At 32.2% G+C, this 22,376-nt stretch overlaps 5 protein-coding genes across 5 annotated transcripts in view; 2 read left to right on the plus strand and 3 right to left on the minus strand.

Annotated features, from left to right (window-relative positions):
• Positions 1-318, minus strand: part of LOC108573695 (coiled-coil domain-containing protein 102A) — a 2,934-nt gene extending 2,616 nt beyond the window's left edge. The window contains exon 1 of the mRNA XM_017936173.1: positions 163-318. Within this exon, the coding sequence (XP_017791662.1) occupies positions 163-273 (111 nt within the window). The 5' untranslated portion in view covers positions 274-318. The remainder of the gene's footprint in view (positions 1-162) is intronic.
• A 654-nt stretch (positions 319-972) lies between these two features.
• LOC108573674 (negative elongation factor B) lies at positions 973-3,258 on the plus strand. Its single transcript, XM_017936149.1, has 7 exons — positions 973-1,581; positions 1,649-1,816; positions 1,899-2,024; positions 2,110-2,379; positions 2,459-2,743; positions 2,819-3,019; positions 3,094-3,258. Exons 1-7 carry the CDS (start codon positions 973-975, stop codon positions 3,256-3,258), a joined length of 1,824 nt encoding a protein of 607 aa, XP_017791638.1.
• A 99-nt stretch (positions 3,259-3,357) lies between these two features.
• On the minus strand, positions 3,358-5,879 carry LOC108573675 (putative RNA polymerase II subunit B1 CTD phosphatase RPAP2). The gene is made up of 8 exons (XM_017936150.1): positions 5,688-5,879; positions 5,463-5,577; positions 4,786-5,388; positions 4,295-4,744; positions 4,053-4,213; positions 3,798-3,965; positions 3,550-3,727; positions 3,358-3,366 (listed from the first exon to the last, which is right to left on the minus strand). Exons 1-8 carry the CDS (start codon positions 5,747-5,749, stop codon positions 3,358-3,360), a joined length of 1,746 nt encoding a protein of 581 aa, XP_017791639.1. The 5' UTR covers positions 5,750-5,879.
• Positions 5,880-8,743: 2,864 nt separating this feature from the next.
• Positions 8,744-17,936, plus strand: LOC108573701 (CCR4-NOT transcription complex subunit 1). Its single transcript, XM_017936179.1, has 14 exons — positions 8,744-8,845; positions 9,405-9,617; positions 9,786-10,220; positions 10,315-10,611; positions 10,699-11,642; positions 11,719-11,872; positions 11,952-12,953; positions 13,028-14,662; positions 14,739-15,002; positions 15,082-15,299; positions 15,384-15,590; positions 15,677-15,803; positions 15,881-17,409; positions 17,487-17,936. Exons 1-14 carry the CDS (start codon positions 8,744-8,746, stop codon positions 17,563-17,565), a joined length of 7,206 nt encoding a protein of 2,401 aa, XP_017791668.1. The 3' UTR covers positions 17,566-17,936.
• A 371-nt stretch (positions 17,937-18,307) lies between these two features.
• Positions 18,308-22,069, minus strand: LOC108573690 (pyruvate dehydrogenase phosphatase regulatory subunit, mitochondrial). The gene is made up of 14 exons (XM_017936168.1): positions 21,819-22,069; positions 21,519-21,731; positions 21,293-21,456; positions 21,036-21,199; positions 20,768-20,951; positions 20,486-20,700; positions 20,146-20,437; positions 19,851-20,008; positions 19,624-19,772; positions 19,341-19,548; positions 19,190-19,279; positions 18,914-19,093; positions 18,636-18,836; positions 18,308-18,517 (listed from the first exon to the last, which is right to left on the minus strand). The coding sequence occupies exons 1-14, from the start codon at positions 22,067-22,069 to the stop codon at positions 18,308-18,310; spliced, it is 2,679 nt and encodes an 892-aa protein (XP_017791657.1).
• Positions 22,070-22,376: the final 307 nt, after the last annotated feature.

Raw genomic sequence — 22,376 nt, forward strand, 5'->3', positions numbered from 1 at the left:
ATTAAAACAAATATATGTAATCATATTATTACTTATATAAGAAAGGTAAATAAGAAATATTTTCACAATTAATATGTATAAAATATAACTTATTGTTTATACAAAGTAACAGAAAGGAATTGTAACAGTTCTATTATGAAAATAACAAGTAATAACAATTACTTCTTTGGTTTCCCATTCACTATCCGCATAGCGTGATGAAGATGATACATCAACAATGTGTCCCCTCACGTACCGTCGAGAAGACGTTCCACTAGCTGTTGATTGTGCCATGGTAAATGAAAATGTAACCTATAATACCACTTTTTTATGAATGAATATACGTCAATCACGATTTATTTCTTCCCGAATTAAATTGTTTTCCGAATTTATATATAATATCAGTGTCTTCTTTACACTTTCATTCGCATCATATTTAAAATAATAGCAGTTTAAACACAATTCCTTTATAATTGTAATCTTTATACATCACATATATTCATCAGAGCTGACCATTTGTATTATCTATATATAAACATACATACATATATCCACGGATATGCCTATACGGTATGTACTTCGTAAAAAGAGATAGAACTAGTGCAGATAGCTGTGTATAGGTCTAAGAGTTAACTATGAAATCATTGTGATGAAAAAATTACATAAATCAGTCACTTAGTGATAAATAAACGATATCGGAAAATTCGGAAACTTAAAATAAAGATTGTATATCCGTATATACATTTAGTATTGTTATATTCATTTTAATATGAATTTCAGATTTTATAAAGTCACATGTACTGTATATAGTAATGCGAAGTGTCAAACAAAGCAAGAAATTGTACATAATATATAATTTTAATTAAAAAAGAAAAGTATTTGAAAATAATTTTTCTATGTTGCGGAAAACCATAATTTTGAAGGATTTGCAGTGTTACATTACAAATTTATATTTCATTCATGGATAAAAATATTGCATAAAACAAAATAACAATGAATACTGTAAAAAATAGTTGTGAAATTGGAAATGGATTGGATGATCTTGGAATAGCAGGACAAGGTTTCTTGAGGGATGCTTTAACAAGCTGCACAGATCCATTGAAAGCAATTGAAGAATTTCAATTAGAAAATGGCATTTTATTGCCATCCTTAAGACCTATGTTACCTTTACTTGATCTTCATGGAGTAAGAAGATTAGATTTCCATGCCTCAGTTCTTGAAGAGTTAAGGGAAAAATTAATAAAAAGAATTAATGAAATTGGAACAGAAAGGGCAGACAAAGGTTCAACAGGAGACAGAAGATTAAAAGAGTTATTGTCTAAAAGTTTTCCAGCTGTAAGAGTTGCAGCTCTAAGGCCAGTTGTTATGTGTATTTTAAGAAATACACCACATATAGAGGATAAATATTTACGAGTACTTGTTCGAGAAAAAGAATTATATAATGATGCAGACACTGAAGTTAAGCGACAAATTTGGAAAGATAATCAAAGTCTATTTGGAGATGAAGTATCTCCATTATTTAGCCGATATATCATTGAAAAAGAACAGATATTATTTGATCATCGAAACTTAAATAGTCTCTTCTTCATGCCTTCTCCCAAGGTATATTAGAAATGAGTGTTTAAAACAAAAATTTTTAATTTTTTGAAATTGTATAATTTATATTTAGGTAAGAAGGCAAGGTGAAGTGGTACAGAAATTAGCTCATATGATTGGACATAGTGTAAAATTATATGATATGGTATTACAATTCTTAAGAACCTTATTTTTACGTACAAAGAATATACATTATTGTACATTAAGAGCTGAATTGTTAATGGCTTTACATGATTTAGAGGTAACATATAGGTTATATTATATTTATATTATGTAGTATTATATTAAATTAATATAATATTGTCTAAATTTTTAATATTTAGGTACAAGATATTATTTCTGTTGATCCATGTCACAAATTTACTTGGTGCCTTGATGCATGTATTAGAGAAAAAAATGTTGATATTAAAAGGTCCCGTGAGTTACAAGGTTTTTTGGATAGTATTAAGGTACATAAAGAACTAAATTTACATTTAATAATACTACCTCTTTACTTATTGATAGAAAGGTGAAATGATCTATAGTTTTGTGCAGAGAGGTCAAGAACAAGTACTTGGTGATTTAAGTATGATATTATGTGACCCATATGCTGTAAACTTCCTTGCTAGTAGTGCAATTAAAATTGCACTTCATTTGATAAATGGTGAAGCACTACCTAGAGAAAATGCAGTTCTTGTATTGTTACTGAGAATGCTTGCATTAGGTTTATCTGCTTGGCAAATGATCGACTCACAAGACTTCAAAGAACCAAAACTAGACAGCCAAGTTGTTACAAAATTTTTACCAGCACTTATGTCTTTAATGGTAAATTTATGTACATTTATAGCAATGTATAACTAAACATATATGGCAAAGTTTGCATAATAAATCATTTATTTTTCAGGTAGATGATCAAATAAGACAACTGAATTGCAAACTTCCACCTGATGAGAGGGAAAGTGCAATTGCCATAATAGAACATTCTGGTCCTCCTCCTGATGCTTGTCAAGCATATGCACAACTTTCAGGAGTTGCTGCTGTTCTATCTATGTATTATGCCTTACATATAGGAGGTGGTGGTGGAGTTGGAAGGGGAAGAGGTGATGCTAGAGGTTTAATGAGAGTATTGGCTACTTTACCAAATTGTCAAGCACAACGTGCATTTGAAGACCCTTTCTTGCACACTTTAGTGAGTTCATCTACCATAGAAGTTGCATAATTTTTAATTATATAATGTAAAATTAAATTTCATATGCTTTTGCAGGTTTCTTTATTAATATTAAATATGGCTGATGAATTTTCTAATGAATCATTCTGTACAGTTATATTTGATGAATTTTTCCTAGCAGGATTAGGCAGAGATAATGTTACCCGACATTTATTAAAGCTACTTTGGTATATTCACCCAAAGTTACCGCCTACTCGTCTTCATACGCTAATGAAAGCACTCCAACCAACTAGTCAGGTAATATATTTTAATTTACAAAAATAAAATATGAAATGATTATATCTACTTTATAATTACACTTATCATTTAAGCACAATGAAGCAGTTCATAATCTCTATGAAGCTTTACGTGACAAAATTGGAAATCGTTCAACAGAAGATCAACTAACAACAACAGCACAAATGGATACACTAGGGCTTGAATGTCCACCTTCTCCACTTACTGGTGTGCCTACACCAGTTTCGTGTTCACTCTAAATAATATGTAATTAAATTTTTTGTATTAAGATATTTAGAAATATGGTTTACTATATAGTTTTACTTATGAATAGCTATATTTTCTATTGTATACGCGATTTATTTTTTCTTACAGAATAATGAGTTTAAAATGTAATAAAAATTTCGTAATTTCATATAAATATTCTAAATTGTATATGAAAATGTTTTCTATTTTTGTTCTACTTATATTAATCAATAAATATAAAATCATATATTTTCAACATAATATACAATATTTAAAAGAATAAATATAGTGTACATAATTTAAACCGCATTATAATTTTTAACATTGTTCGCGTTTGGTACATCTATATTATTAGTCAATTCTGTCACTAATCTATCTAAATAATTTGAATCCAGCTTATATGACATCAAAATCATTGAAATATACATTGATGCCTGTTTGGTCGACAGTAAAACTTTTAATTGTGGATCTATCATACTCAACCTAAACAAAATGTATTAAAAAATTAATGATTCTTATTGTAATTATATATTTTTTCCATCACAGTACTTACATTTTTATAATAATAAGACCTACTAGAGTCCATTCTGCCGTTTTAAAAATAATATTTGCAGCGGACAGTGAAAACGTATTAACCAATGCTTTAATTAAAGCACTTTTTTCACTGTATATGTATTGTGGTAATTTATAACTAGACAGAGCTCTTAATAAATCGGGCAATCTATAAAAACACAGGATTAATAATAAAGGTTAACATTAACAAAAATATAAAGTTATAATATTAAACAGATATAAAAAATTATATTACATTCTACTAAGTTTATCTAAAAAAATTCGACGACGAAGTGTTTTAGGTGCATGTGCATCCGTTAACGGTAATACTGGAGTAAAATCATTATCTTTTTCAATATCTTCTGTGGTATTCACAGGATTTTCTATAGACACAGTGCCTTTGTAAAATGCTCGCACCTGAAAATAATAATTACTTATATAGAGATATATATTATCTATATGAGGACATGAGTACTTATATATGCAGATTTTGCTTACTTTTAATTCCATTTTTTTTCCTTCCTCTTGAAGAACAGACAAATGAGGTAATGGTTTCAAAGTATCTGTAGTTAAATCTGTACGATCATCTTTATCATCTTCTAATTGTAATTTATTTAATTTTTTACACAAATGTAAATATCTGTCATGTTGTGCTACATTTTCTAATAACCGGTGTTTAACATCTTCTTCTCCTGATAATAAACAAAGGGTATCTTCAGTAATCCATTCTTTTATACTATGTTCAATATGCATTACAAGATTGTAAAATTCATTTGATTGTTTTACTTTGATAGAATTTTTTTGCTGATGTTCTGTACTTTTACTTTTTTCTACTTCTTGTATACAATCATTATTGTTAATATTAGTATTTTGTTTTGTAATGGTTATATTGACCTCTGTTTCCAGTGTTTTAAATAATTTACTTTTTTCTTTTTTATTTTCTATATTTTCATTTAAAGAACAATATTATCATTTATGGATTCTTGTACACTGTTATCTTTATCTTCTAAATTAGTAGTTAAGTTTTTCATATCTTCAGATGCTATGTTAAAGTTTTTCAAAGATTGCTCTCTAAAAACATCTGATTTTTCAATAATATTGTTTATTTCTATGTTTTCATTATTTGTTTCTACTATATTATGTTCATTATTTACATTAACTTCTGAACATTGACCAGCAGACATAGTTTTTAAATTCTTGCAAATTGTATTACTTTCTACATGTGTTTCCTTGTTTTCAGGAGTCAATACCATATTCATATCTTGTACATGAATTTCATCTCCAGGTATACTTTTTTCTAATTCATCTTTTACTGGTAGTACTTTGAATTCTGGTATTTCTTCTTTATCTCTTAACCAAAGAGGACTTGTGAGTATTTGTTCCAAAAGATAATTACAAGCTCCATAACAACGTGAACTACAAAAATTTTTACGTCTAGTTACATCATAAACTTTATTTTTTTTTGTTGATATGTGATATCGTTGATCAATTATAGTTGTTAATGCATTATTGCACAAAACATAGCCACATAATTTTACTATAGCCCTTTCTTCAATTACATCTTCCATATGACTTCTGTTAATGTACCTTAACTATAAAAATTAATAACAGTATAAATGCACAAAGTAAATTACTAAATTATTTGAATGTTAAAAATTATACTCACATTGCATAAAAGCCACTGAGAATCTATTTTAGGTTCTAAAAGTTGTTCAACAATCTTGAGAGCTTTAGCATCACATTGTTTCTTTTTAATTATTGCTAATTGCATTTGTGCCTTGCTTAAACAAAAACATATTACATACAATAAATGTATTGCATTAATTTTTTTTATATTATACTCAGATTAGCAATTATATTTTTAAATATGTTCACAAAAAACTAGTCTAACCTCATTTTCTTTTTCACCTTCTTTTTTTCAAATGCTTCTTTCTTTGCAGTAGATGTATCCATTTTAAAATAATGATTATAAATGAAAATATATTGTTATTCCTGTGGCAGACACCACACAATTGTAACTCAACAATTTCTTTATTTTTAATGGTTGTATTGTAAATAAAACTAGATGAGATACAAAAACATTACTCGCCTCTGTGTTAAACTAACTAGACGCATGATAGAAGTACGTCACCCCTCCCTTTTCTCCAGGAGCTGTGTCGTTCCCTGGTGACGCTATGTGTAGTTATTCACACGTCGCCATACTCTCTATGATCTGTGCCTACTGTGCAGTTCTTGTGTACTGAACTTAAATATTCATTTATAAAAAATATGTCTTGGCATATGAAATATGAACTTAAATATTCATTTATAAAGAATACGTAGAAACGCGTAATAATCGAGAAAATCGAAAACTCCCGAAATTTGAAATAAGTAATACAGAAATATGTAAGCAAGGAAAGGAATACATGTAGACAAGGATAGCACTAGTCAAATGAGTGATGCAAGGAAAAGAATCGGAGAAGACAAGGATAGCAATAGATAAACGAGTTAGACAAGGAAAGGAATAGGATTAGACAAGGATAGAAAATTGTCATGTGACGGTATCCATCGCGACCCGCCAAAGCGAAAAGCGTGTTCGTTTCCAGGATACCGACGAACGCCCGAAGTGATAAATATGTGCGGGTGGGAACTCCAGCGCCACCGTTTTCTTTAGTTTTGTTTCAACAGGAGTAGCTACCAGCGACCGAGGGTCAGTTAGTCAAAGTCAGTCAAGGGCACTGGAGTGGAAACGGTCAGAGGTCAGAGTGTAAAAAACAAATTGTAAAACAAGCGTCAAAAAATAGAAGATTTTATATTTTATATATAGTGTTAAATAGTTTTCAAAAGTTGGAAATATAATATTGGTTAAATTATATTTTATTTATTATATATTACTCGTGTGGTAAAATAGACACCTCTAAAGAAAACTTCCTGCTCCTACTTCCCGCTTGGGTAGATAAAGAAGAACGCGTCTTGTAGCAATCCCTGCCGACACTCCGCACAAAAATTGTTAATAACTAATTACTGAAAGGATTTATTATAATAAAATCTATATGTGAAAGTTGCTAAAGGTCCACACTTCATTCTTCAATCCTAAAAGTTCATAAATTTATCGTAAATAATGAGTTATTAATAATTTCTCCCTCGTCAACTTTATTTAGCGCTGGGTGGCGGCCATTGCGGCCCGCGGACCAATAGGAAACGTTTTCTGTCCATCCTTCTCGCACACTAGTGCTTTTCTTGTCTAATACCTCTGTTTACATTCTGTGTTCCTATTAAAAAGTGGTAGTTAACGTCACCAAACAAGAGATGGCGTTAGTTTCACTTTGAAAAATTTCTGTCCTTGTCTAACCCTATTTCTTTCCTTGTCTAACTCGTGTATCTAATGCTGTCCTTGGCTTCCATTATTCTGTTTCTTATCTCACTCATTTCTTTAGTGTTATCCTTATCTACCGCTATTCATTTCTTTGTCATCCCTATTATAGAATATTTAATTGATACTTATGATATATTTTTAATGGTTTTAACAACACTAATGATGCAGACAGTAAAATAAAATTTCTGCTTTATTTTCAAGTACTTTAATTATATAACAATTAGTGTTTCTTGTTAGATAACAATTTAAATGGTACTTTATAATTATGAAAAATATTAAATAAATTTGTTGGATGATAACTTTTATTAAAAATTGAAAAATTAATTTTCTTTTTGTGTGAATTACAGATGAAACTTTCTGACCATCACAGGAAATAAGGAAAGAACTTGAACATCAGGAAAAATGAAGAAATGCAATTATTTATCGTAAAATAACTGTATAAAGTGTATTTTACAAAAGGTTACAATATTCCAGTATTGTTTTACAGCATTTAACAGTTTATTTATTTCTCCTTTACACACTACATCCAATTCCTTTTGCAAAACACTCATTCTTGAAATAATATTCCATTACAAAATTAAATGAAGTAAGTCCGGATATCGTTAGAAACGCATAACATAAATTCCAAAATTCGAGCAAAAAACTTCAAAAATTGTACGAACATAACGTCGAAGATGTGATTATTTACATTGATATACAGACTTGTATACATATATACACAAATAAGAATTAGAGCAATCATTGAAGATTTGGGACTTGCGAGAGAATTGAAGATTTAAGAAGATTTGATGAGAACATCTGGTGGTCACCGTTCGAACCACTTCGATGTTTGGGTAATTTAAGAAATCCACAAATATCCGCTTGGAAAGCCCAGAGCGTCTAGGGACGTCACAATATTATGACATTTGTATTACTGAATATAGAGAATTGAAGATTACTGCCTCTTATTATATCTAAGCATAATTATCAAATATATTTACATAATAGTTTACACTTTCACATTATTTTGAAGAATGTTTTAGTAAATTTTTTTATTTTTCGTAGTTAAATGATAACCGCATTAAAGTTGGTTAACCTGCCTTTACGATTAATCAAAATCTAAACAATTAAAATTTTTTTTTAAATTATATATAGCTTCACACTAAAGAAATTGAATTCATATATTCTTTATAGTGGAATGTGAACAAAGATTTATTGCAGTTATATAAAAATTAACAATATAAAGTAGGAAAATTTAATGGATTCTAGTTTGATTGTTAACGCACTCTAGTGGTGATTTAAAGAAACATTCAACCGGCTGTCTTGTAGAGGTAGAAGTCTACCGAAGTAGATGGAAAAAGAGACCAGTAGAGTGTGACTGGTTGTATGGTGTGATCTTGGAGTAGTGTTACGTTTTCAGTATTATCTTGTTGTGCTCGCCATGACGTTGGTTTGAAATTGTATTTCAAAATATTAATCCCGATGTTGGTCGCAGGACTGTGCCAATGTAGTTTTCATGCTTTTAACGAGGAGAGAATCCGGGGAGGCAATTCGTGGATACCGAAGAAAGCTTCAAACACGTTTGAAGCTTTCGAGGTCGTATTCATGGAACTATGAACCTGGACTCGTTGTCTTTTACTTTGTCACAAATCAGTTATTTGGTTGCGAATTTAAATAAGAAAAATTTTCGGGAAAGCTGCCAAGAAATATCAATTGTAAGTAGAAAAAAAACCTGTTGTACTACTGCATCTCTTATGCCCACCCCTTCCACCTTCTGTTCATCACACGCCGTCCTCGAAACAGCGCAATATGCTTCGTGAATATTATTACGAATTACGTTTAATTTCACATACCAAAATAAACTTTTCAATGAAAGAAATTAAACGTGGATGTATATATAAATTAATATATTTATTTTATAATTATTGGCAATTTAGTATTCACGCGGCATGAAATACATCTTGAACTTAGCCTCTTTCCGTGATTTGTATGTGTTCCAACGTATTATTTCGAACGATGTAACTTTGTACCTTTTTCAATGCACGTTTCTAGAACTGTAATAATAATAATGTTTCAATTATTTAACGAGTAAAAAATTCTTTAATATCTATTTAGTTTAAAGTTACTTTAAATGTTTTCCATTCAAACAGTTTTTTTTGTTTTCATTACTGCTAATATAATGATGTGGTATAGGTCGTATTTAATATATTTATTTTTATACAAATATTTCATGTATGTTATTATTTCATTCCAAAATTCATTATTCTATTGTAGCTGGTACAGTCGAAGGGTTTGGAGGCAGACAGACATTTGCTGCGCTCTTTACTCTCGTGCATCGACTTTTCAACAGGAGAACCACCAGAATCAAGTGCAAAAGATTACTTTCAAGTGCAACTTCTAAAACAAGAGTGTACTAATCTGCTTAGCAAACCTTCTTTTATTTCTAATCTGTGTTTTGCTGTAGACCATCCATTTCATCAACAAAAGGTTATTTTACTTTTTATTTAGGTTAAGGTTATGAAATTAGTATATATGTTTAGTATGTGTGTATATGTATATACACATATATGTAGACAGCTAAATATTAAACACTTCTCTATATTACATAGTTTTTGAAATAAACAACTTTCATTGATTTTAACTTTACTTTTTCAGACTTTGAATCCATCACCAAAGTTTTTTTTACGTTTAAAAAAGGTACTTGGCTTAACTCTGGTACAAGAAGTTGCATTTGCAATTGCATTGCTGCACTCTGAGAATACTGAAATTCGTACATTAGCTTTAGAGCACGTTCAAAAGCAGCTGCCTGAGTTGATAAAAAATTACATTAATTCTGAGACAAGCAATAGGCATCACGAGGAAGGATTGCACGATTCCTTACCTGAAGTTCTTCATCTTATATTATCTCAAGCTTTTCACTCAGCCAATCAATTTGGCCTTTCATCAGAATCAAAAGAAAAATTTCTCAAGAATTTAAGGCGCGATTTTCCCCGTGAGCTGGTACCAGTGGTGCTAGCACCACTCTTGTACCCAGACAACGGGGAAACTCCGCAAGCGAAAATTGAACTAAACATGGCTGTTAATCAAATGGTAAAGGGATTATAAGTAATGTTAGATATTGTACAATTATTTTGCTATATCCTAAATATAATATTTTAAAATATATGTAATATATGTTTCTTAGGATGGGAATTCTCTAGTAGAATTGATTATGGAATTAGGATATGGATTCACTAGCAGTGTTGAAGAATGTCGATCAGCCTTAGCTGGCCTAGGAGCTCGAGAAATATCTCCAGCATGTGCTGCAAGAGTTTTAGCTCATATGGCACGTAGCTGTAATAGTCTTGATGATGCTGGAGGATTACAATCATTTTGGGGTAATTCAGGAGCTGCACAAGATGCAAACAAGGAAAAGCCAAGTGATAGTGCTCCTCCTACTACATGGAATGTTGAAGTTTTTGTTCAAGCTTTAAAAGAAATTGTAAGTATTAGTAATTGATATCCAATAATTTTATATGCTAAATTAATATCAAGTATTAAATTCTGCTATAATTTTACTCAATTTTAGCAATCAACATTAGCTTGGAATGATGTAATAGTTAAGTTGGATCATGCAGAATTTGTTATCAAAGATAGACAAGGACTGAATTTGTTGATCACAGGATTAAGATTAGGATTACAACATCAAGGATTCCCTCCAGATATGTTTCCTGTGGAACTGTTTTATCGTCACTGGGATAATGTAGAAGGACAGTTTTCTCTAGTACAACAAATTCTAAAGTGTCCTGATATATTTTGTTTTGCTGATTATCCTTATCACTCTGTAACTGTTGATGTATTAAAAGCAGCACCAGAAAGTGACAGTAAGGAGGCACAAACTTGGAGATCTTTAAATGTAGTTGAATTACTTCTGCATATGGCAGAAAGGGGATTGTATGGACTAGTCCAAGAAATATTTAAATGGCCCATTCAACACTGCCCTGATGTTCTTGTATTAGCATTATTGCAAATTAATGCTCCTGTTACTATACTCAGACAAGAATTACTTAGTACATTAATGCCTATTTTTCTTGGAAATCACCCAAACTCAGCTGTTATTCTGCATCATGCATGGCATGTAAATACAATTAAAATAAAATCCATTATTATGCATGCTATGGCAGAATGGTATATACGTGGAGATCATGATCAAACAAGACTGTCTCGTATTCTTGATGTTGCTCAAGACCTCAAAGCATTAACTCATTTATTGACTGCTCAATCGTATCCATTCGTTATTGACTTGGCCTGCTTGGCTTCAAGAAGAGAATATTTAAAATTAGAAAAATGGTTGACAGATAAAATCAGAGAACAAGGAGAAGTTTTTGTTACTGCTTGTGTAAAATTTTTACAAAGACGTTGCCCTCAAGTAATGGGACCTGGAATAAAAGAAGATCTAACAGTACCAAAAGCAAGCCAACTTCCACAAGAAACATTAACAACAATGCTTGCTTGCTTACAAGTGTGTGCTGGGTATGTCTTACTGTTTTCATTATAAACATTTTTAATATAAATAGTACTTCTTCACTATTAACATTTTTCTTTTAAGGAGTGTATCTCAGGAATGTTCTGAGGCAATAATGACAATGGTACAAAACTGCAGTCTAATGTTGAGTAAAAGTACAATGAGTAGACCTCCGCCGCCAGGAGTCTTACGACATCGCGGATTGGAACCTTTTAATCCAGCTACTTTAGGAGGGCAGGTGGTAACATTATTATAATTATTAGAATTTTTTATGTAAACTAATTAAATATTAATATGTATTTTATTAAATTTTTCAGTTGTTTTCTTCAAAACAAGTGGATCCACTAGGAAATTTAAGTTCAAGTCTTGCCTCTATGGGTTTGGGTTCCAGTCTTGGTCCACCAAGTAGTTCTGCGTTCAATTTACCAGGTGCTCTTGGACCTTTAGTGTCTGCACCTGGTTCCCCTTCTCGCCTCATGGGACCTTCGCCAAGTCCATTTCCGATGTTGCCATTATCTTCGCAGTTACATTCAGGACCAGTTGGTACTCAAGGACCGTCTGTTCTACCTGGCAGCACGACGATCGGAGGATTAGGACGACTTGGACCACCAACAGGCATTGAAAAAGCAAGAATACCTGAAACGTCAAACTTATTTCCTGATATGGCACAAAATGTTTCCAAAGAAATTGAAGATGAAGCAAATAGCTACTTTCAGCGTATATACAATCACCCGCCACATCCGACTTTATCCATCGATGAAGTTCTTGATATGTTAAAAAAATTTCAAGATTCTGGTAGTAAAAGAGAAAGAGAAGTATTTAACTGCATGTTGCGAAACTTATTCGAAGAATATCGTTTTTTTCCTCAATACCCTGATAAAGAGTTGCAAATCACGGCACAACTATTCGGAGGAATTATTGAAAGAGGATTGGTTAATAGTTATATGACACTTGGATTGGCTCTGAGATTTGTATTGGATGCACTTAGAAAACCAGAAGGCAGCAAGATGTATTACTTTGGCATTACAGCTCTGGATCGTTTCAAGAGTCGTTTAAAAGACTACCAAACATACTGTGAGCACGTCAGGGCAATTCAACATTTCAGTGAGTTCCCACCACATTTAATTGAGTATATAGAATATGGATTACAGGGGCAGGAGCCTCCCACGAGACCTCAAGGTCCAGTCCTTCCAAAAACTTTAGCAGCTATGCTGGTACCAGTTACTACACCATATAAAACTATAACAACAACAACAATAACGACAAGTACTACTCAAACGAAATCATCCACGACTCCAACTACATCTCTTTCGGCAAGGGTAAGTAAAATATGAATTTAAAAATTATGAAATATATTTTTATTATTATTTACACATTTTTATTTTTATTTTAGCCGTCCATTGCTAATGCAACAAACATTGATACGTTATTGGTAGCAACTGATAAAGAAGAAAAAATTACAACACCACCAGAAGCTTTACAAGATAAGACAGCATTTATCTTCAACAATCTTAGTCAACTTAATTTACAACAAAAATGTGATGAAATTCGGGAAATTGTCACGGAAGAGTATTGGCCTTGGATGGCTCAATACTTGGTAATGAAACGTGCAAGCATAGAACTAAATTTCCATGCCTTATATTCAAATTTTCTGGACTGCTTAAAGTTGCCAGAAGTGTACAAAATGGTTACTAGAGAAACATTTAGAAACATAAAGGTTTTATTACGGAGCGATAAAGGAATAGCAAATTTCTCTGACCGATCGCTCTTAAAAAATTTAGGTCATTGGTTAGGAATGTTAACTCTTGGCAGAAATAAGCCTATTTTACAAATTGATATAGATCTAAAAAGTTTACTTGTCGAAGCATATCACAAAGGCCAACAAGAACTTCTTTATGTGGTTCCCTTTGTTGCTAAAGTACTTGAAAGTTGTGCAAAGAGTCGTGTTTTTCGACCACCTAATCCTTGGACGATGGCAATTATGAATGTATTGGCGGAATTACACCAGGAACCAGATTTAAAATTGAATTTAAAATTTGAAATCGAAGTGCTGTGCAAAAATTTAAGTATTGATGTTGGTGAATTGAAACCAGCGGTTTATTTAAAAGATCCAGAAAAACTGCGAAACTTAGAATATCAGTTATCACATCCTAATAAAAAATCTGAATCAAATAACAATCAACAACAAACTCAAGGCCCTATTGAAGAATTGGTTGGTCCTACTACAACAACTATTGTTCCACAGACAGCACCAGCAAATACAACTCCGTCGTTACCTACTGGTCCACCAGAGCCACGTTTCAATTATATGGATATATCTGTAACAGGCATTGCTAATATTTCTCAGCATATTACTATTAATAACAACTTGCCATTGTTCCAAACACATCCACATTTGAAGCAGTTTGTTCGCCCAGCTGTTGAAAGAGCAATTCAGGAATGGATTCATCCTGTAGTTGATCGATCAATCAAAATAGCTTTAACGACTAGTGAACAAATTGTGAGGAAAGATTTTGCATTAGATCCAGAAGAAGTTCGAATGAGAACTGCGGCAAGACACATGGTTCGTAATTTAACTGCTGGAATGGCTATGATTACTTGTCGCGATCAAGTTTTGGCGTCAATTGGTACAAATTTAAAACAAGCTTTTCTAACTGCAATGATGGGTACAACTCCACAACAAAAAGAATTGGCAGAGCAAGCAGCTAATGTAGTAGCTGCCGACAATATGGAACTTGCTTGTGCATTTGTACAAAAAACAGCTATTGAAAAAGCTATTCCCGAAATGGATAAACGTCTGTTAAATGAAATCGAATTACGGAAAATAGCACGACAGGAAGGAAGGAGATATTGTGATCCATTAGCTAAATATCAAGCTGAGAGAATGCCTGAACAAATAAGGTTGAAAGTAGGCGGCGTGACACCTCAACAAATGGCTGTTTATGAAGAATTTGCAAGAAATATTCCAGGATTTTTACCACTCTCTGAACGCGACACACAAGCACTATTAATGCCAAAACCTGTTACAGTATGTACTTTATATTACAGAGTCTTAATTCTTACATAATGTTACCTACTATATTTACAATACTTTAATTTTTAAGGACCCTGCTGTAACTGCATTTGCTGCCAATCCAGCAGTTGCAGTAGCGACAGCACAACAAGTCGCTGCTTATGCAGCAGCAGTGAGTAACGATGAAGTTGGAGCCATGTTAGAAAAACTAGCAGCTGAAGTTGAAGTGTTACTTGCTGCAATGGGCCCAGCTGCGCCTCCTCCACAGCATGCTGCCCTACATAGTCTTTTAGAATCTATTATCCTAACACGAAGATCGAGAGATGCAGGCGCTGCTATGACGTTACTTAAAAAGGTCAATTTATTAGAAGATGTATTATTTAAGTGTTTTCTTATGCAAACTGAACGAATAATCTACATATCCTTAATTTCAGGCTGTAGAAGGGTTACTAGATGGCCCTACCATTTCCAGTGGTGTAATAGACTCAGAAATTATATTGCGCTATAGAGAACTTCATTTACGCATTCTGAAGTGTCTTCAAGATCCACGTGCTTATGGCATGCAGTGGACAAATAAACACGTTACACGATGTTTAACAGAATGTAGAGAAGAGTTTCGATACAACTTTGAAGCTGTCGATTATCTTATTAGGTATTCTATTCTTTATAGTACATTGTTAAATAATTAAATTTGCTTAAATGATCAAATGAAAATATCTAATTAATAATATTTTAGGTCCCATTTAATTAGTCTTCCACAGTATGATTTAGCTTTAGCTCAAGCTATAGACTCTGGAAACGCTATGGCAACAGCATTTGCCATGCAGCTGGTGCAACTTTATTTAATTGATGAAAGACAAACAACGCATGTTACTGAATCGGACCTATTTCACACGATTGAAATTCTTGCGAGAATGGCTCATCACAGAGCACCACCTGAAGGGTTATTATCTATAATATAATAGTTATTACTGTGAATAAAGTAGTTAATTTAGAATTAATTAAAATGAAATTAATATATTTTTTCAGGATTTTACTATTTAGACTAACAAGTTTGATAGAATCGTTGCGCGCTAATCATGACCCAGGGGTATTAGCAGACAGAGCCCCTGCTGGTCCTACAGCACACATTCATTCTGGAATTCTACAGGTGAGAGTAAGTAAATTCTGCCGACCTTAAGGCGTCGAGAACACACGTTTGTATTTACAATTTATGTTGTTTGTTTTTTACAGGCGCGTGACTTCGATGACCCACCTGGATTGATGGAAAAAACCGAATACTTATTACGTGAATGGGTTTCAATGCATCATAGCCCAACACACGCTCGTGATCCTACGAAAGCTTTCGGAATGTTTGTTCACCAAATGAACATTCATGGAATCCTTAAAACTGATGATCTCATAACAAGATTTTTTAAACTCAGCACTCAGATGTGTGTTGACCTGTGTTATCGTGCTTTAGCTGAAACAAATGCTGCACCATCTGTTGTTCGTGCGAAGTGTTTCCATTCGTTAGATGCTTTCGTGCGTTTGGTCGCACTTTTGGTAAAACATTCTGGTGACAGTACAAATACTCATACAAAGATCAACTTACTGAATAAGGTTTTGGGAATCGTTGCCGGCGTATTACTGCAGGATCATGAAATACGAGGAACCGATTTTCAACAGTTGCCCTATCACAGGATTTTCATTATGCTCTTCCTAGAGCTTTGTGCCCCCGAACCTGTATTGGAGGCAGTAAATTATCAAGTATTAACTGCTTTCTGCCATACTCTACATATACTTAGACCAGCCAAAGCTTCGGGATTTTGTTATGCTTGGCTAGAATTAGTTTCACACAGAGTTTTTATTGGGCGCATGCTTGCGATTACACCGCAACAAAAATGTTGGGGCATGTATGCGCAACTTTTAATTGATTTATTCAAATATCTTGCACCATACCTTCGAAATGCTGAACTTGCAAAGCCTGTTACTTTATTATACAAAGGAACTCTTAGAGTATTATTGGTCTTATTACATGACTTTCCTGAATTTCTTTGTGATTACCATTATGGATTTTGTGACGTAATTCCACCTAATTGCATACAGATGAAAAATCTTATTTTAAGCGCATACCCAAGAAATATGCGTTTGCCTGATCCATTTACACCGAATCTAAAAGTAGATATGTTACAAGAGATAGCTCATGCCCCTCGAGTGTTGACCAATTTTGCGTCCATGATACAACCATTAAGTTTCAAAAAAGAACTTGATTCGTATCTAAAAGCGCGCGCACCAGTTACCTTTCTTTCTGAATTGCGCAGTAATTTACAAGTATCTCAAGAAGCTGGTGTTCGCTACAATATTCAATTAATGAATGCTCTAGTACTTTATGTTGGGACACAAGCCATAGCTTTTATTCGTAGTAAAGGACATACTCCTAACATGTCTACTATCGCACATTCTGCACACATGGACATATTCCAAAACTTGGCAGTCGATCTTGATACAGAAGGTCGTTATTTATTCGTAAATGCAATTGCAAATCAGCTACGGTATCCTAATAGCCATACGCATTACTTCAGTTGCACACTTCTGTACTTGTTTGCTGAAGCTAATACAGAAGCGATACAGGAACAAATTACGAGAGTCCTTCTGGAGAGACTTATTGTAAATAGACCACATCCGTGGGGTCTTCTCATTACCTTCGTTGAACTTATCAAAAATCCAACGTATAAATTTTGGACGCACGAGTTTGTTCACTGTGCACCAGAAATTGAAAAGTAAGTTATTATAACTTATTCATTTGATTATACCATTCCTTAATACATTATTTATATTTTAATTGGTATTGTTTCAGATTATTCGAGTCGATAGCTCGATCGTGTATGGTTCAAAAACAAGTACAGCCAACTCCGGAACCGGAGATCCCAGAGTGATAGGACGCTTTATTTTTCATTGTCGATTTGTGTACAGTAAAACAAAAAGAACATAAGTAATAAGAGTCGCGTGTAAAAAGTTGTTAATGTACGAATAGATGTACTATACTTTGGGCTTAACTTTTGGTGGATAGATATTGAATAACCGTATATTAAGTGTATCAATTGAGCTAGAATAAGCGAGACCACTATTATGTTAATATTTTAATAAAAATATTGTTGCATCGATCAGAAAGCAACGAACATTCAACCTCACAAAACGTGTCTTTCGAACAGTGTACTTGAAACAGTGTGTTACCATGACATTGTAATATTATAGCACAAATGTCAGTATAATGCGTATCATAATGAAGAAGAGGAAGTCAAGACAACAAGGGTGTTCAAGAAGTAATAGTGAATTTTTGTAGGTTAAAATGATATAAGTGTACTCTGAATAAGTGGTATATTGAGTCAGTACCAAAATTATTATGTTGTGCTATGTAAGTCATTTAGGGAGTACTTGCAGAATGTATGGTGCATTTGGAAATCTGTAATATAGTACATAATTACCAGTATACATTGATGTAATTTTTTAAGAATTGTAGCTATGAAAAAAGATAAAGCTGATTAATTAAAACGTGGTTTAGTAATCCTTTGTTTTAAATGTTAAGTAGTGATTTTATTATTGTCACTTACTAAATAATTTATTAAACTTTGTCTATATACATCATTTGTACATGATTCAAAATTTATATTATCAAAGTTAAACGACTTGTTGATCACGTGTTGCATGATAAGAATCCCTTTCCTTATCTGGGAATTTGGTTGGTAAATTTGGACTGTGTAAATGACATTTTGCATGGTACCTTATTCCTGCCACGTCTACTTCATAATCTCCTGATAGTATATATTCGTTTGTCACTTCTTGTGGGCGTCCTTGTGAGTCGAAGTTTTGTACAAATCCAAGGCAAACCTAAATTATAATTTACTAGTTACTTTTAGATTAGAAAATACTTCTATTTTGCAGTTTATTATTAAATACTTATTGATATATACATTTTATCAATTAATTAAAAACGTTAAATTTGTACCTGCTTTTTGAATGTAAATCCGTAACCTGTTGTAGTTGTCATTCCACAATATTTGCCATTTCTAAAAATAGGTTCACTACCCCAACACCATGTATCCAATTCAAGATCATGATCATTTAATAATAGCTGCACATATTTTCGTTTTACACCTTCTTCACGTTGTTTCAAAAGAGCATCCCTTCCAATAAAATTTACTGCTTTCTATTAAATATGTAGCTTTAAATATTGTATAAACTTGATTATAATATGTAAATTTTATAAATTATAAGGACACATACATCAAGTTTTACTCTCCAAGTTCGTCCACATTCTAACGGTGTAGTAAAAGTATCTAAATCTTGACCCCAAAACGCATAAAATTTTTCAACTCGTAAAGCTCGGGTTGCATAGTAACCAGCATGTTTTATTTTGTATTTAGCTCCAGCATCTACTAATCTCGTATAAACATGTAATGCAAACTATAAACACACAATGTGTATAAATATTAAATACAATGTACAAATCGCAATTTAAAAAAGAAACATTCGTTGTGCCATAAAGTTCGGGATACTTACTTCATTTGGAATATACAGAACATAGCCAAGTTCTCCAGTATGAGTTAAATTCATTGTGCGTATTCCATTAGCAAGACCAACATCTAATTCCTTTTAAGAAGATGAATGTATGATAAACACGCTAAAACTATATACAAGAATTAATAAATACCTTAAAAGTAAAAAATGGGAAGTTTTTGGGATTTAAATCAGTATCTGTTAATTCTGACAATAACTGTCTAGTGGCAGGGCCTATAATGCAAATTGCAGTATATGCTGATGTTACATCAGATACTGCTACAGAACCGTCTGTAGGTAAATGACGATTAATCCAATGTTTACAACGAGTTTGTTGTATAGTGGGGGCAATCATCATGTAACTTAAGCAATAAAAAAATAATTATATGATTATACTTTATATTTCATAATTTAAGCAACTTATTTATACAACTTACTGATTAACAGCAATACGTGCTAAACTGCAATCATTCTCGTAGCCTCCACGATGATTTTGCATACCTGTATGAATAATACTTCCTACTGGAACATCCACATCATTCGAACATAAATACTGTAATAAGTCTACTACTTCCATCCCGTTTGACTGCAATAACATAAATTAAAAAATTATTTAGTAGAATAATACTGATCATCAGATACTATCTATAATAATATATCATACCCATAAGTCAACTTTAGTAAAAGAAGAATAATCACTAAGTCCAATGGCTTCACGACATGCAGCATACTCTTTCCAAACTGGTTCAAACCACGGTGGTTTACTAAATGTATTTGTGTATGCTATCTTATATCTTTGAAATCCGTCAATCGTTTCCAAATCTGTGTAGCAAAGCAATCTGTATAATAAAATCCAGTTTTTTTACAATACAGATATGTCAATACATAACATTCTACAAGGAACTTTGTTCTAAAAAGTATTTCTAGATTACAATTTTTTATAAACCCAATAAACCTACCACTATCTTCATCTAACTGAAACCAGGATGGTCGCTCGTAACCCATTACCTGTCCAAATATAGCACCAGCTTCTCGAAGTTTTGGATAAATTGGAGACATCCTTAAATTTCTACCAGTTTTGAATTCATGATGTGGATATTGTAATGCATAATGCATACCAGGAACTTCTTTTACTCGATCACGTAAAAATTTACGATTGTTATGAAGTCCCAAAAAACGGGATACATCTAATTCATACATATCTAGAGATGTCGAACCATTAACTATTAATTCAGCAGTTGCTCGACCCACCTATGAAAATTAATATTTATAAATTCTATGAATGTTTATTAATTTGACATTACTTACCGTTTTCATACCAGCAGCTACATAATAATTACGTATTTCTGGTGCTTCACCAACTATCCATTTGCAATCTGGAGAAAATGCTTCAGGGCCATTACATAATTTTTCCAAAATTGCATTTCCTAAACTCGGAATTCTATAAAGCATTTGTTCAAGTAAAATATGAAAATGGTCCCAATCTTCTGGTAAAAATCTTTCTTCTGTACCTTCTAAATTTAAATTATTTTAAATTCAAATTTACATAAATCAATGATACACTAAAAATCTATACCCAACCAGGTATTGTTCCATCTTCAAATGCTGGCTTTGCAACTGGTTCAAAACCACCAGCTAACAAGCTTCCATTGTTCTCCCGAAAATAAATATATCCATCCAAATCTCTTATAACAGGAGTCATAGGATCTAAACCATCAATAGGTTTTGTATGTAAATAATAATGTTCTACAGGATGAAGAGGTACCTAAATAAAATAAGTGTAACTGAAATTATTTAGAAACCATGTTTCTTACATTATATTTGATAACAATAATCAAAAAAATTCAACCTTTACATGTGGTTCGCTCAATTTGCCTACATTACGTGCCCAAAATCCAGCACAATTAACAAAATGTTCACATTCAACAGCACCACGTGTTGTTTCTACAGCTTCAATTCTACCATTTTGTGTAATGATTTTAGTAACTTTGCATTTTTCAAATACTTTAACTCCTAAAAATATTATGAACTCAATATGTTTTGTAATTATAATATTAAAATGAAATATTATTGTCCTCTTTTAATTCCACAAGGAATTAAAAATACCTTTCTTTTTTGCCTCCTCTATTAATGTTAAACAAATTTGATATGGATCTCCTACACCATCTCCTGGAATCCACAGTCCACCAACTAAATCATCTACTCTTAATGAAGGACATATTTCTTGTACTTGCTTTGGTGAAATTAAATGACACTCAATATTACGTGGTCTAAAAAAATTTTAATAAGTGCTATTTAATTAATTTCATTTATATCTTGTTATTGAACTTACATAGACTGTGCTTTCATTCTCCTAAACACAGTCATACGATCCCTTGTGCGTGCTAAAGAAAGGCTGCCACACTGTTTCCATCCTGTTGATAAGCCTTTCTCTTCCAATTCTTTGTATAATCCTATGCTGTCTTGAGCAAGTTTAACTTGTGCTAAACTTGGTTTAAATGCTCCTACTAATCCTGAAGTATGCCACGTTGTTCCACCTCCTAATCTAAAATAAAACACATTGCAAAAACATAAACAAATAAATGAGTCTTCATAAAATATAAAATATTTGGATATATTTGAAAGAATTTACCTGCCACTTTCTACAATAACAGTTTGAGGTCCTAATCCCATAAGTGAAAGATGATAAGCAACAGCACCGCCCATAACTCCACCACCACATATAACAACTTTTGTTTCTTTAGGGAGTGGATCATCCACATCTTCACTTGTTTCTACAGTGGATTTTAAACTACTATGCCTTACTTTTTGACAATTATAAAGAACAATATTATTCCACTTTGTTACATATTTATTGCAAAATAACTTCGAATGAAGCCACATTGTTTTAAGTAGAAATCTAGTATTCTTTACTAGTTTGCTCGTAAAAGCAATATAAACATAGGAATTTATGAATAATCACATTTATATTGAGGTTAGATTGTTATAGAACGCAAACGACGAAATCATTGTACTTTTGTTCCACTTATTTTAAGATATTTTTAAATATTCAAATTAACGTCAAGTTTACAAAATTTAAAATAAACTTGATTTTTAAGATATCTTATGTTCTCATAAACGTAATCATTTTTTTTTTATAAAAACTTAAAAAATTTTAATTAGTTCACAAATTTAAATCATTTCAAAATTT

The sequence above is a fragment of the Habropoda laboriosa genome, unplaced genomic scaffold (genome assembly GCF_001263275.1).
Source record: "Habropoda laboriosa isolate 0110345459 unplaced genomic scaffold, ASM126327v1 scaffold151, whole genome shotgun sequence".
Taxonomy (NCBI): Eukaryota; Metazoa; Arthropoda; class Insecta; order Hymenoptera; family Apidae; genus Habropoda; species Habropoda laboriosa.

What these genes read in the sequence shown, in the direction of transcription:
- LOC108573674 (XM_017936149.1), top strand. Translation starts at nt 973, where the DNA reads ATGAATACTGTAAAAAATAGTTGTGAAATTGGAAATGGATTGGATGAT. An exon ending in CAGCACTTATGTCTTTAATG is followed by an intron (nt 2,380 to 2,458) that starts GTAAATTTATGT and finishes TTTATTTTTCAG; the next exon opens with GTAGATGATCAAATAAGACA. An exon ending in ACCCTTTCTTGCACACTTTA is followed by an intron (nt 2,744 to 2,818) that starts GTGAGTTCATCT and finishes ATGCTTTTGCAG; the next exon opens with GTTTCTTTATTAATATTAAA.
- LOC108573675 (XM_017936150.1), bottom strand. Translation starts at nt 5,749, where the DNA reads ATGGATACATCTACTGCAAAGAAAGAAGCATTTGAAAAAAAGAAGGTG. An exon ending in TTAGATAAACTTAGTAGAAT is followed by an intron (nt 3,966 to 4,052) that starts GTAATATAATTT and finishes GTGTTTTTATAG; the next exon opens with ATTGCCCGATTTATTAAGAG. An exon ending in GGTCTTATTATTATAAAAAT is followed by an intron (nt 3,728 to 3,797) that starts GTAAGTACTGTG and finishes CATTTTGTTTAG; the next exon opens with GTTGAGTATGATAGATCCAC.
- LOC108573701 (XM_017936179.1), top strand. Translation starts at nt 8,744, where the DNA reads ATGAACCTGGACTCGTTGTCTTTTACTTTGTCACAAATCAGTTATTTG. An exon ending in TTCAAGCTTTAAAAGAAATT is followed by an intron (nt 10,612 to 10,698) that starts GTAAGTATTAGT and finishes ACTCAATTTTAG; the next exon opens with CAATCAACATTAGCTTGGAA. An exon ending in TGTGCACCAGAAATTGAAAA is followed by an intron (nt 17,410 to 17,486) that starts GTAAGTTATTAT and finishes GTATTGTTTCAG; the next exon opens with ATTATTCGAGTCGATAGCTC.
- LOC108573690 (XM_017936168.1), bottom strand. Translation starts at nt 22,069, where the DNA reads ATGTGGCTTCATTCGAAGTTATTTTGCAATAAATATGTAACAAAGTGG. An exon ending in AGAGGAGGCAAAAAAGAAAG is followed by an intron (nt 21,200 to 21,292) that starts GTATTTTTAATT and finishes TAATATTTTTAG; the next exon opens with GAGTTAAAGTATTTGAAAAA. An exon ending in TTACTAAAGTTGACTTATGG is followed by an intron (nt 19,773 to 19,850) that starts GTATGATATATT and finishes ATGTTATTGCAG; the next exon opens with TCAAACGGGATGGAAGTAGT.